Source organism: Apteryx rowi, unplaced genomic scaffold (genome assembly GCF_003343035.1).
Source record: "Apteryx rowi isolate R43461 unplaced genomic scaffold, aptRow1 scaffold_94, whole genome shotgun sequence".
Taxonomy (NCBI): domain Eukaryota; kingdom Metazoa; phylum Chordata; class Aves; order Apterygiformes; family Apterygidae; genus Apteryx; species Apteryx rowi.
Window position 1 is genome coordinate 2,256,496 of NW_020451249.1, and position 14,625 is coordinate 2,271,120.

Genomic DNA, 14,625 nt, shown 5'->3' on the forward strand with positions numbered 1-14,625 from the left:
CTTACCGTGAGCACGCGTGTCGAGCTGGCCGTAGTTGGGGATGCGAGTGCTGGAGGGCTTCTTCACCAGGAAGGAGCGGGGCATGGCTGGACCGGTGGGAAGACTGGGCAGGGGAGGCAGGGCAGGGAGACCAGGCAAGTCAGGCAGACCGGGCAGGGGAGGCAGAGGCAGGCAGACCAGACAGGGGAGACAGGGCAGGGAGACCAGGCAGGGGAGGCAGAGGCAGGGAGACCAAGCAGGGCAGGGAGACCGGGCAGGGCAGGGAGACCGGGCAGGGCAGGGAGACGAGGCAAGGGCAGGGGAGGCAGGGCAGGGAGACCAGGCAGGACAGATGGACAAGGCAGGGGCAGGCAGGGCAGGCAGGGCAGGCAGAGCAGGGAGCCCAGGCAGGTGCAGGCAGCCCGGGGCAGCCGGGACAGGAGCGGCGGAGCGGGCGGCACGGCCGGACGAGGCACGGCCGGACGAGGCAGGGCCAGGCCAGGCAGGGGCCGGCAAGCGAGCGCCTTGTCCCCGCGCCGCTGGGACGCCCAGCAGGTGCCCTAAGGCCCCGGGCTCATTAGCATGGGCAGCCCCCGGGGCAGCCCCCGGGCCAACCGCGGCCCGAGGGCTGGCCTTGGCCGCCGGCACGCCCCGCTGCAGGTGCAAGGGCCGGCGGCGGGGACAGCCCTGTCCCCCGGCCCAGCCGCCCCCCAGCCCCTCTGCCGTGCCCCCCCCCTTCCCGGGGCCACCCCCCTGCCCGGCGGGGCTGGCTCGCGTCCCGGGCGCCGGCGGGGCTCCGCGGCCGTGCAGCCCTCGGGCCCCGCCGCGACGCGCTCCGGGCCCCGCGGAGAGCCTGCTCTCGCCGGGCGGGGGCCGGGGAGCAGATAAGGGCGCTCCTCAATGTTATCAGCCCCGGCCATTGTGTCCCCGAGCCTTTTACAGCCCCCCCCCCCCCCGGGCGATAGCGGGGGGCAACGTGTGCTCGGACAGGAGCGGCGCTCCGGTTGGCGCCTCCCGTGTGGTCCCGGCCTGCGGGTACGGGGGGAGACGGCCGGCGGCACCCCCGGCTCCCCGCGAAGCGCGCGGGGGCTCCGGGCTCTGCTCGCAGAGGCACGGCAGCGCGGGGCCAGGCTCCCGCAAGCCCTCGCGGTACGGGGTAGGAGAGGGGCTGCCTCCAGGCAAGCTAGGCTAAAAACCTCCTCGCTGCCCCGGCTCGGGGGTGGGAGAGGAGTGCAGGAACGATGCCATGCAAATGGACTCAGCCCCAGGCCCCGGATGGACTCCGGGCTTTGGCACGGAGCCACGGGGAGCATTGCAGGGTGCCGAAGGGCTGTTTGCCCCTGAGCCGCCTCTCCGAGGTGCTGCCTGCTCTGTGCAGACCTCTGTGCAGCTGGTTTGAGCCCAGCGACATGTCCACCACCTGTACGCAGCCTGGCTCGTACCCCAAGCTCACCCTCAGCAGGGAACGGCACTGCCGTCGGGCTCCGTCTGCAGCCAGGTCCTCAGGAATCGCCGGAGGGGTCTCTCCCAGCCCCGGGATCAGCAGCAAGACGTCTAGCCTGAGCAGAGCTATGGGGGTGAAATCCAGTCTCGCTCCGAGGGGTCACCAGTGGCTGCTCCCAGCCCTGTAGCCCGGGGCCGGTGCGAGGCCAGTCCTGCTCAGCCCACCCCAGCTCCTTCGCCCAGCTGGGACCCGTGTCCGGCCGTGCCCAGGGTGCGCTGGGTCCTTGGGGAACCCCAACAGCCTCGCAGAGCCGGGACGTCTCCCTGCAACACCTGGGGGAGAAACACCCGACGTGCTCCCCCAGAGGGGCTTTGGGAATGGCACGCGATGCCAAGGACCCGTGGCTGCAGGGACGGGGACAGGGACCTCCCCGCGTCCTGCCCTGCACGCCCAGGACCGGGGTGCCAGCGAGGGGGGCACAGCCGCAGGCAGCAGCGCATGCTGCCAAGGGGCAAAGCGCCGAAGCCCGAGCCCTGCTGGGGTCGTGGGGCCGACCCCGGGACACTCGCCACGCAGGCTCCCAGGAGGATCCCCCCAGTAACACAGCGGCACACTCCAGCTTTGGCAACGCCGCCACGAGGGAGGGGACCCAGTGCCACCGAGACAGGGATAAGCCGGAGATAAGCCTCCAGGAGATAAGGGCAGGCCAAGCATTGTCGGGGAGTCAATGGCAGGGAGGGCACCGAAAACCCAGGAGGGAGGAGGGCCCTGGTGATGAAACGGCATTGCCAAACCCTCCATGGGTCCATTATCGGCAGGAGTTAATGAATCAGGGGACGAAGCTGTAAAGATGAGTCCTCTGTTTGAGAAGGGAGCAACCGAGATAACCGATGCGGTGGGGAACGCACCTCCCTCCCGCAACCTGCCTGCCGGAGCCGAGCGCTCCCCTTCGTGCAGCGACAGGTTGGACACCTGCGGCCACGGCCCAGGCAAGGCTGCGAACAACGCGGGAGCCGCGCGTCCCCACTGCCTCCGCTTCCCTGCTTGCCGATCACCCAGGCTCCCGGTCCTGCAGGGTTCCCAGCACGGTGCTCCTGAGCCAGGCCTCGGCGCAAGACAGATCACGTCCTGCCCTGCCGCCCGCTTCACAGGGCTGAGGTTGAAACACGGGCAGCAGGCAGGGTAGCGGCAAAGCCCCGCTCGTGGCTCGCGGGCACCCATACCCCACGGGGGAGACGCTTCACACCGAGATCGCCCGTGGATGAAACTGCCTTTATTGAGAAAAATGGTTTGCTACAAATACGTCATTGATTTTTGTTTTCTTTTTCTTCTTCAAAAAACAGTATGTCTCTTTAAAAGTTCCAGTTGTTATGAAAAAAGTCACAAGTAACACACTGAACAGCATGGCCACCGGCACGGCGGGAGCCTCCCTGCGCCCAGAGCCGCGGGCACAGCCCAGCCGGCACCACAGCCTGCCGGGCACGGCCGTACCCAGACCCCTTGCAAAGAGGAGGCGAGAGACGAGAGGGAGCTACCTGCAGAGCGCAGCGTGTGCCCGCAGCGTCGCAGCCTGGGCCTTAAAGTGCTTTACGAAAGCAGCCGTTGCTGCCCCTGCTCTCATATTGCCGGGGCAGGAAGGAGGAAGGAAGGAAACGCAGACGTTAACAGCGCTGCCTCGGACTGCCTGAGGCGGGTAGACAGGTTCAGCTCCCACACGCACAGCTGGGGTCCCCCCCAGGAGACCGCGGTGGAAGAGATCCCGCTGCTCACTGTCCCCCAGGGAATCAGGGAAAGCCCCGGGCAGGGTAAGGGAGCTCTCAGTTTGCTGAGGATGCAGTCCTGGTAAGGGAAGATGCCATCCCTTCACGCTAAACCCTGCTCGAGGGATGGGAGTGGAGCAGCTCCAGCCCTTTCCGTGTGGCCTGTGTCTGTTGAGCCTTCTGCTAGGGGACCGGACGGTGCGAGGGGGCCTGTCCGGCTCCGCAGGCTCCTTGTAGGGCTGCCAGCAGCACAGGGGAGCTCACAGCCCTGCAAAACACTCAGTACTATTTAGATCAAGGTAAAAAAAAGACAGTATTGCTAAAGTGGAGCTGGAGGGAAACAGGTCTCTTGGATAAACCGTGAAAGGGTGCTTCTCCAAGCAGCGATGCGCAGGGCTGCGGGGACAGCTCAGCAGCCAAGCCCCCGGCACACTCGAGGCACCAGGCATCAGCTGCGCTGCAGTAACCCACCATGAGCACGTCTCCTCCCAGGGCAGACACAACAAGGGGTTTCAGTACCGTTTTTTAGTCGCATCACTGCAGGTCAGCACGCGCATGGGGTCAAACACCTCCACATCGCTGCTGCACAGAGCCTGACCCCACAGCAAAGGCGCTTAGATAGCCTGCAGCCCCACCAACGAGCTCCAGCATTTTCAGAGGTGGGACTTGATCCTTTGAGAGGCCATTCTCATACCGACGGGCCCTGGAGAGGTTTGCTTTCCAGGCTGGGAGGCAGCCCACCCGCCTGCTTCCCAGGCTACAGGGAACAGCCCATGCACCCCCTTCTCCTGCTTGAATCGTGTGCTAGCGGCACAGATTCAGCAGGGCACAGGAGATATCCAGAACGAACAGACCACCGAAGACACCAAAATCTCCCCATCCTGGTTAAGACAGGCTCAGCAGGGGAACAGTCGAACCCACGCACAAGCCCTGCAAGGACCACACGACACCGAACCCAGCATCCTCCGGGGACAATCCAAACCCTTAGACCCCCTGTGCTGCAGGGCTACAAATGCGGTTGGACAAAACCAAACCCCAACGGCCAAGACGTTAAACCAAGGGCCCTTCCACCCCGACAGCTCTGGCCAGGCAGAGCCTCGTCCGCCAGGGCAGCTCACACAAGCAAACAGCTGCCCGAGGACTACGGAGGAGCTGTTCACCTCTAGCCCGCACCATTTCCCCTGCCTGCAGCACCTTTCACAGAGGGTTTCCCAGTCTCGACCCCCAGCGAGCGACCCCCCCAGGCACCCTAACACATCCGCAGGGCTCCAGCACCCTGTGCCTCTGGGCTCCTGCTGGGACCCACCGCCCGGTGAGGCCCCAGCAGCAGCAGCAACCGTGGCTGAGCAGGCCCAGGCAGCACTAGACACCTACACGCATCACCCCGGGTCTGCAGGCTCAGCCCGGCCAGGCTCCTTCGGGCACCTCGGATCAATCGCAGCTTCCCCGATGTGCGCGGCTGCTGCTCCCCCTGCAGGGGCCTGCACAGCGGGATGCAGCCAGCTCCTGGGTCCCCTCCCCTGAGGCAGCTCAGCATGTCCCCAGCTCCCTGCCTGCGGGGACRTGCCAGGCGATGCACAGAGCGGGGCAGGGCAAAGCGTGTCTGGGCTGGTAGGAGAAGTAGCTGAGCCCCACTCGGGGCGGCGCAAAGCAGGCGAGCGGAGCAGGCTTTCCCCGTGACGGCACTCTGTGCCTGCTAACCGCACCGACGTCACAGATCTGACACCAGAGACACTTGTCACCCAGCAGCCCAGGAGACACTCCACTTCTGCTCTTCGCTATAGCATCAACCGAACTGGCACTGCCAAGGGACCAGGCGTACTGCGCAGGCTCTGGCACAGGTGCCCAGTTAGTTCTGACCTTTACAGGTCCCTTGGTTAATCCCAGAGCAGAAGCAGAGCTGGTGGGAAGAGGAGGTCAATCCTGACCTCTACGCAAACCAGTGCAACTTCTAGGTCTGCTCTCGAGTGGAGCTGTGCCACCTGGCCCACGTCCCGCAGCACCCCGGCAGCGCACAGCGAGGGGCTGCTGCCCCGCTGCCCGCTCTCCCACCCCCTCTCTGCAAACCCCTGTGAGAATGAGACATCGACTCAGCTGCAAGTTTAGTGCTGAATTAGCAGGTCTGCAGACTTCATGCCTCATCACCTCGCTGCGGTTAATTCACTGTGAGGCTTGTGCTGATCCCGTTGTTAGTGTGACCCCAGAGGACGGCAGGGCCCCAGCACACGGCTCCAGTGACGTCTCTTTAGACAGGAAGTGATTTTTGCTGCRCATGGGGACTGCTCCATCGTGCTGAGGACAGCAGCAGCTGGCCCAGTGGCTGGCAAAGGAGATCTCCGTGCCACCCGCTCCCAGCTGAGTGGAGCGGACACAAGCAGCAGCACGTACCGAGAGCAAGGGGACCACATGTGATGGGTCAGCTGGCCTGGGCAGGCTGCAGCACAGCCAGGGTGCGAAGGACAGAAGGGGCCRGGTGTGGGGAAGGGCACAGCCTCTTCCATAAGTCCTGCAATGCAACCCGGACTAGTGCAGGGGCAAAACGCCGTGGCCAGCCCACTGCATCGCAAGAGCAGGAGCTTGAGAGCGAGTGGAAGAGAGCTGTCCCTTCTACCTAGGGCCGGGGCACCACATCACGTGAGGGCAGCGTGGAGACACAGCATTTGCTTCGCAGGTGCTTTCTACCGCACGTTTGGCCACAGGGAGGTCATGGAGCATCTCTCGGATCAGCATCTGTCCAGATGCGCCTCATTCCCAGAGAATCCTGGGGGAGGCAGATGCCGTGCTGTGTTTTTGGGGGACAAGACGCTCTGCATTAGGGTTGGGATCCTAGCACAAAGACCACCACAGGCAGATGTCCCTCCCACACACCCATCACCTGGACACAACCCAGCCGCTCTGCGCTGCCTGTCAGCTGGCTGCAACTAACCCGCCTGCTTGGTCGGTTGCACAATTGCAGACAGAAACTGCCACTCTGGATTACACCCACCACCTATCGCAGGTCCTGCCCACAGCCACAGCCAGCACCAGGCACCTGTTCCCACCATGGAGCAGCTCTGCCTACAGAGATGTTAACGCTGCTTGCTGTGTTAGGAGTCTGGCGTATGAAGTCTCACAGTGAAATCCTTCTTCTGGTGCCATGCTAGATCTCTTTTGCCAAGAAGTTACAGGAGTGCTGCAGGTTTCTGTGGGTTCCCAACTGTCCCTGGTGGAGGAAAATCAAACCTGGGCAATTCCTGGCAGAGTTTTCACAAGCCCAGCACTGCGGGCTGGATCCCCTGCTCTTGGCTCCACGCTCAAACATCATAGCTCATCGTTTAACTACAAGCATTTGAGAGATCAAACTTCAGGCAGAGGAGGGAAAACCATCCATCAACATTAAGGCCTGCATTTACAGCACAGAGCACTGCTAAAAGCCAGCTGAGCAAGAGCTGCTCTAGCCATCCCACCTGGCAAGAACACGCAGAGCCTGGCCACGCGCACTGGAGAGGGTTAATGGCCCAGAGATGGCAGCCAGCAGACCAGCTCTTGGAGAACACAAACAGGGCTGCTTTTCCCCCCAAACAAGGCAGCCCCGCGAGCCACTCGGCACACTGCTCGTACCTTACTGTACAGTTCTCTTCCCCAAAGGGACCCTATGGCCTGCGTTTCTGATCCGCTCCTCCAGCCAACAAGCTCTGCCCACGAGGTGCTGCTCTGACCTGGCCTCTCCTGCAACATCACCCACTTACAGAGAAACAAACTAACGAAGGAACAGAACGGCCCAGAAATAAGGAAACAGGAAACCCATGCACTTCCCTTTGCCCAGGCAGGGTCCCACCCACAGGTCCAGGGTCCAGCATCTCCCTCCCACCCGACTGCAAATCCACAGCATGTTCATTTGTTTTTTTTTTAAAAATATACTTTCTTAATAATGTTCCATAAAAATACTCTTGTCCCCAGTCACAGATATTGCAGTGTGAAGAGTAACAGCTTCTGTTCCTGCTCTATAAAACGTGGAAAAGGTATCACACCGATTAATGTAGAAAAATGCAAGAACTCCTAGTATCACAAGAGCTAGTACAAAATGAGAAAGGTGAGAGTTTCACTGAACGCCGGATGCCAGGACAGTCCATGGCTCCCTGCAGACTCCTCCAAACCCTCTGGCGTCACAGTGCACACGAGGGCAACAGTCTCGCTTCGGGACTTAGCCCAGTCTGCTTTTGGCCTTGCCTGTGCAGTAGCAGGAAAACAAGGCAGCTCTTGCCCACTGCGTGGGGGACAGGACAGACCAACATCTCCAGAAATAGCCTTATGGGGTTTAAAAAATGCTCCATGCTGTTTTCTTCCTTTTTTAAAAGGATATGGATGATTCCAGTTTAAAACTAGGGCATTTTTGCATAAAATGCATCATAGTTTTACATACCTATTAAATTGCAACAAAGAGCATGAAGACAAATGGTGCCAAAAAGCATCTAATAATAAATAAATCCGGATACAGGTATATACTCCGTATATGGATATGAAACGCCCAACCGAGGAACAATCCCAGTCCTTCGGCACAGACACCTCTCTCCTCCCAACAGCGGACGTCTCTGCTCACTCACCGGTCCAGTGTGACGCTAAAGAGACTCCACCTTCTTAAACGAGGTGGGATCAGCCCAGAGAGAAGTTGGAAGAGAGGTGGTGGGCCTCTGGGGGTGCCAAGGGGCCAAGGAGCTCCGTACCTCCTCAGCAGGAAGGCTGAGTGTGCAAGAGGAGAAGGGGTGTGAGGGGAGGGGTCCGAACCGATGCTCCGCAGTCACCTTCAGTTCTCGGAGAGCGACAGTGCCAAGGCAGCCTGCAACGCTGCCTCCTCGTCGATATTATAGTCCTGAAAACAGAGAGTGGCCAGTCAGAAGAGCCAGCACTGACCACAGAGCCTCCTCAAAGCAGTGGGAACAGGCAAGGGAAGGAGCCTTCCTGCTCCCGAGCCTCCCACCAGGCTGCAAACAGTGCAGCTCCCCATTACCTCTGGCAAATGGGGCTGTGAGGTCCCAGGAGCAACACACATTTGAGTATTCTGTCTGTGCCTACAGTCCCTCGCCTGCTTGGGTCGAATCTGGTAACGTCACCTCTGCTCTTAGACCCAGCAGTGAGCAGGGGTGAAACAGGCCCATGGGGGAAGCAGTCTCATGTCTCCCCAAGTGAAGCGGGTTTTTCGTGGGAAGAGTTTAATGGAGCACGTGGAAGAGGTGACACATCTTCGCGAGTGTGGTAGCATTTCTCTTCTCCTTTTTCAGTGGCTTTTTCCTGGGTACGTGTTTGTTGAGGACCAGCTCAAACACCTCTGCAGGGCAGGCTGGGGAGCCCAGCCTCACACCGACGAGCTCTCTGAAGTGGGGCTAACGTGTGCTGCGTGTATCCTGCAAAGCCCGAAGGAGCAACTGTCCCCTTCCTCTCCTGCAGGGATGGACAACAATCTGACCTGGTCCTGGTATGCAAGGGCAAGGGCTGGTTTCATCTCCCAACCACTCAGCAGGGGACACAGGGAAGATGATTCGGCTTCGGCTCGTGGCYGTACTCACCACAAAGGTGTCGTAGGAGAACTTGTGCCTGTGGAGGAGGTGCTGCAGGAAGTTGGCGCTCTTGTAGCTCGGGTCCCCCCAGGGCATGGCTGAGCAGACTGGGCACACCTGCAGCAGGCAGGGATAGGGGAACCGTGACTCGTGGGCACAGACCCCCCTGCCTGCCCCCAGGAGGCCTCCGTCTCCCACAGAGGGGTGTATCCTGGGGGCTGGCGCAGCTGCGATGCAAGGTGGAGGTGAGCAGYGGTTCCCCTTCATGACAGCATGTGTCCTGCAGCAGGCTGCACTAAGCAGGGGGTTCGTCCCTTATTCCCTCTTGCCTTGGCACATCCCTCAGAGCACAAAAACTCTGGGTATGTGGCCCAGGCTGCTTTTAGCCTGGTGACAAGTTACACCTGTGTGCACAAGCACCTCTGAGACGGTGCCAGAGCTGCAAGTTCCTCACCTCAGTCACCCACAGCCAGGCTGACTCAGTAGAGCTAGGGGAGAGCAAACCCAGCACCCCACGGGTTGGCAGGCGCAGGGGGACGGAGATGACTCATTCCAGAGAGCCTGACAAAGCTAACGGAGGCAGCTCCCTACCTCTTGTCAAAGAGATTCAAAACAAATTAAATGACCTAGAAACATAGCGGCACTTTATGTGCAGCAGCAGCTCTGTGCACAGGCAGCCTTAGATGCAGCATCGGTTAAGATATATTTGGATTTCCACGGGTTACCCCACACAGAACTGTCCCGGCCCAGCAGGCCGGCTTCGCTCACCACTTTGTTGGGGTCGTTGCGGTGGTTCTCCATGCAGTGCTTGACTAGCTCCTGCTGGTCCAAGTTCCGGGCCCCACAGTACGGACACACGAATGTTGAGCGATTGGGAATATTGCTAAGGAAAGCAAGAAGAGCTCAGACCTCCGGGAAGGGCTTGGACCAACTTCTCCTGAACTAATCCAGCCTCCCTCGCTGCTCCCTGTTCTGTTTYGTCCCACCCACCCGAGGCAGAGACCAGACCAGTCTGTCCCAGTCTCCAAGAGCTGCTGGGAGGTGAGGTCATTGGAGGTCATTAGTGTGCCATTCCCACCCAGTCACAGGCCGAACCACTCTGGTTCAGTTGGTCCTTCCTCATGGGTCACTCTGTGCCAGGGCTGCAGATGCCATGAGGGAAAAGGGTGCCAATGTGTCTTCTTGAGACCAGTCCAGGATAATGAGAAAGTGAAATATATTCTTGGATTTAGGGCTTATAACAAAGATGGACGCGAGCATCTGTGAGGTTTGTAAGCAGGGACAGGTTTCCCTTCCTGATGCATGGCAATACCTGGGGACGGGTTGGGACGTGGGGACAACAGGGACGAACTTMGGGCAGTTGGCCATCTGCTCTTGCACCTTCGCACAGGATGAGACGTGAGACCGCATTTTCGCTAGGGTTACCTAGAGAGAACAAGGAGAGGACACATGTTCCTGGAGGCTGCAGGAACCCCTTCCCCTGTCAGATGCAGCACTGGAGCCTCTGGTCCAGTTTGGTAGAGCAGTTTCAGCCACACGTTGACCAATCAACATCAGAGCGAACGTTGGTCCATGCAGGTTGACCCCCACCAGCACATAAACGCTGCACCAACGCTCTCTCCCCTGCAGAGCAGGGGGATTTGGGGTTGCGTGCTCTCAGCACAACATGCCCCCAAAGGTTATACACAAAAAGCCACCCAGGCTGCATTACTGCAGCGTTAGCTCCATTTTCCTTTGCACTCCGAAACCGGGAGCACACAGCGCTGTGCAGCTTGGCTGACAGGTGGTAAGCCCAGACTGCTGACACGATCACRTGAGACCATTTCTGGGTCACAGCCAGGGAGTTACAGGAAAATCCCCAAGGTTTACGGAAGCCAGAAAGGGCATCAGCCTAACTTGTAGAGACATAAAATGAATCACAGCTTTACAGCTAGTCCCAGGATTGTCCCAGACCAGATTGCCCCAGGCTGGGCCATGCGGTGTCTATTCCCTGCTGCCAGTTCAGCTCCCCAGCGGCTCTCAGGATCACAGCACCTTAAGCAAGAGCTCAAACCTTACCTCCAGGAGGAGCGGCAGAGCTGGTTTGTCTCAGCCTCTCCCGTGTTGCAGGAAAACCTCAGCGTGCATCTGAAGGTCCCCACTGTCTAATAATAGCTCCAGTCTGCTGACAAACGCAGCTAGGAGAGCACCTTCATCTGGGCAACCCTGCTTGCCTCGGGCAGCCAAGCCTGCCTGGCCCGTGGTAGCAGCCTTCCCACAAGGGCCACAACATCTTGCAGACGTAACCTGGGGGCCTGCTGAACAGGGAACTTTGCAAACCCAACTACGGGCAGCAGGTGACCTCCTTTTCCCTGGCACCACGGCTGCAGGGTCAGCAGCCACACCAGTGGCCGGCACACACCAGCATCCAAACGAAGCTGTGCCCACCTGGGAGAGGGCAGCTCCTTCACAAGCTTTACCTTCTTGCTGCAGCCTCTGCAAGGAGCCTTGTAGGACGATAGCTGTTTCTCCACGTTGGAGGCCTTCTCCACCTTCTTGGGGTCGAAGGGCATGCGGCAGAGCGGGCACAGCGGGGAGGGCACTTGGAGGCAGGGCTGCAGGCACTCTCCGCAAAACCTGGGGGCACGGAGAGCAGCGTCGAGCGCCTCGGCGGGATCCAGCGGCGTCCCAGCCCAGGAGAGGGGGGAGCAGGACCCTGGCCCCGGGGCAGGACATAGGCCCTGCTGCGCACCTGCTCCCAGGGAATCTTGCTTGCCTTGGGCTGCCCTCCCTAGCGGGATCCAGGACAGATTTGAGGACCCTCAGAGGAGCCTTAACCATGGAGGAAACAGCAGAGCCTGCACCGGAGAGTGGAACCTGCCATCCCACCTGGATCCTTCCCACGGGTCTAACAGGCTCAACGCCCACTGTGCCGATCTGCCTCTGGCCACGCATGCCCCGTCCACGGCACAGACCTCAGCATCCCAGCAGCTCCCGGATGCCCTGGGCCAGGCCCTGCTCCCCCGTACTGGGCTGCTTCTTACAGCCATCCCCACCGACCCACAGCGCTGACAAACCTACTGGGCAGCCCCAACACCAAGGACTAAACACCTCCAAGACGAGCATTGGGAGCAACCGGACAGAGCAGGCGGCTTGGCACTGGGTACGAGGATGCCAGGCTCACCCCAAACCCCAGGTCCTTCCGCGTGCCCGTGCGGGGAAGGAGCCACTCTGGAGGAGCCGCGTGCCCTTCAAACACTCCTCCACACACACGCCAAACAGCGACCTGCACACGCGTCTGGGACTGAGCCACGGTGCACAGATAAAGCCACTGCCTGGAGACCCGTGGCCAGGCACCGAGAGCTGCTCGTGTGCCCGGGCTGCGAGCGGAGGGACACAGATTAAACGGAGCCAAACATTAACCAGTGCCGAACATCCAGGCTGCGCAGGAGTAAAGCAAGTGGGTGAGCTACGGAATTAGAGCCTGGCTCACCTCCTCTCAAGGTCCTTACGCCTGCAGGAGCGGAGATGAGAAATCAAAGCAGCGGAGAGGAGAGGCAGGGAAGCCACCCTCGAGGCTGGCAGCAGGCAGGGAGGAGAGAGCCGGCTGCCTCTCCAGCACAGAGCAACGTGCCCAGAGCCCAGCGGCTCCAACCACACGGGTCTAGTGCATTCACGTCTCCCCTTTGCTCCGCTGCAARGGGGAGCGCTGCTGAGACCGAGCAAAGCGATGGTCTGAGTTGAAAMCACCAAAATCCCACCCCACACCCCCAGGCAGGGGCAAGAGCTCAGATTCCTGCATCAGCGCTGAAGCTGCTCTGAATCTGCCCCTTGGGACAAGCTCCAGCAAGTCCAAACTGGGGACACATGGCTCAGACCCGCTTGGACCAGGCAGCACAACCCTGCAGGAACCTCTTCCACCTCCTTCCTCCACGCACACGCCACACCAGGCGACCAAGCCTCCTTCCCGGACACGGCGGGAAGTGGCCTGGGAGCACCCTTTCACCCGCGGTCTCCGGACGCCTCTGCAGTCCCACAGGGAGGCAAACAGACTTGGCCCCCGCAAAGTGAACAACTTCTGCAGCGCTCTGCCCAAAGGGGCCACGGCTGCGACGGGCCACCGCTAAGGTCACGGCAAGCCAAGATCCCCTTGTCACTCACAGCAGCCCCGGCCATGTGGGAGGTGTCGGGGCACCATTCGCAGGGACTGGGAACCTGTGGGAAATACTGCTCCCCCCCTCATTATCCACACAGAGCCGCAGCCACAGAGAGATCCGGGGCCCACCGTTAGCACGGTGGCAGATATCCATCTGCAGATGAAATCTCTCTCATGAAGCCTGGGAGAACCGCCGGGGGTGTCACACAGACCAATACTTCAGGTCAGCTGAGATCTAAACCCCGGCCTGCAGGTAGGGCAACCACACCATCCTCGTCCCCTCTTCCTACCGATCACCCTTACAAACCCATGTCATCCAGAACCAGGGTACGAAACGCTGCTAAATCTCCACAGCTGCACCAGGACCAGGCACAGGAACACAGTCAGCACCTCACCCCTGCCTGACACGCGCTGACTCTTCACATGAGCAATGACTAAGCCCTTCCCAGTGCAGATCTCTCCTTTGGGGGGTTCCCAGGTGGCCTCCTAACACACTTAGAGCTGCACCGTCACGCGGTGGCAGAGGAGCCGCGCAAGGCTACAGCTTGCAAGGGGAAAGTCATTGCAGAGATGTCCTCTGGTCCCAGCTCCCTGATGTCACTCCACCACCCTGGTGGCTGAGGGTTGCCCTCAATCCCAAATGGGTCAGAGCTGAGAAAGAGCCAGACTGTGCCATGGCCTCAACATGAGGCCAAGCTGTCTCAGAAATCAGCCGTGAAAGGGGAATCGAGGAGGCATCATCTAAAGAGTTTTCCTCGAGGTGTCTAGAAAGAGCAGCTGGAGCAAGGTCACAAAGCTGCCATCAGCACCTACCACCTCCTTGTCCCCAGCCAACTACCCACAGCCGAGCCACCAGCTGGCATCAGAGCCCCAGGTCCAGGGTGCCACAGGCAAACCCCAGCTCCCCCACGACAGGACCGCGAGCTCTCCTGACCCTTTTCCAGCCTTGGCAACCTCCTCCCAGCGTTCCAGGGCAGCAGAGGAGCAGGGCACAGCTCCAGTCCAGCTTGGCCAACGCGTGATCCCTTGGGCGACCCAGACACCCACACAGAGAGCTTGGGCAGGATTTACGCCCTGGCAAGACCCCAGCGACTCTGCCAGGGAAAGGATGCCTGAAGCCGGGCAGAGTTTGGGGAAGATCCCCCCGCCATGGGCTCCGGGGGGCACCCCCCTGCTTCCCCATCAGCTCCAGAGCAGGAACAGGGCTCCAGCCCACGGCGCGGGCGGCTCCTGCGGAGGGAGACGGGGGGTGAGCAGAGCGGGGAGGACCCTTGGGTGCACCCCACAGCGGGGAGCCCGGCTTTGGGGGCCGGGGACCCAGGTCCAGGCAGGGGGATGATAAGAAGGGGTCCTGGGGGGGGAAGGAAGCACATGGGGGCCCCAGGCAGGGGACAGGGACCCCAGGGCCAGTCGGTSCCCACTCCCCAAGGAGGGAGAAGGGATGGGGGGCAGAAAGGCGGGGCCAAGGCCGGCTGGGGAAAGGTCTCCAGCCCACCGACGTCCTCCGGTGCCCACGGAGGAACGGGGAGCGTGAAGGGGGTCCCGGTACCGGCTGGAGGAAGGCGATGGGAAGGGAGCCCTGCTACTGGCGCGGGAGGCAGACCCAGCACCGTGCGGGATGGGAAGGGCGGTCCCGGCACCGGCTGAGGGGCAGGAGAGGGGTCTCAGTACCGACTGCGAGAGAGGAGAGCGGTCCCGGTACCGGCAGCAGCGAGGCCCCGGAGGGGGACAGGAGAGGGTGCCAGTACCGGTGGGGTCGCAGGGGAGGGAGGC

At 61.0% G+C, this 14,625-nt stretch overlaps 1 protein-coding gene across 1 annotated transcript; it reads right to left on the reverse strand.

Annotated features, from left to right (window-relative positions):
• Positions 1-2,681: 2,681 nt before the first annotated feature.
• RNF166 (ring finger protein 166) lies at positions 2,682-14,034 on the reverse strand (the record flags this gene model as incomplete). Its single annotated transcript, XM_026092043.1, has 6 exons — positions 2,682-8,032; positions 8,727-8,834; positions 9,486-9,600; positions 10,030-10,142; positions 11,177-11,333; positions 13,787-14,034. Coding segments are annotated over 6 exons (807 nt in total), but the record flags the coding sequence as incomplete, so codon positions are not given.
• Positions 14,035-14,625: the final 591 nt, after the last annotated feature.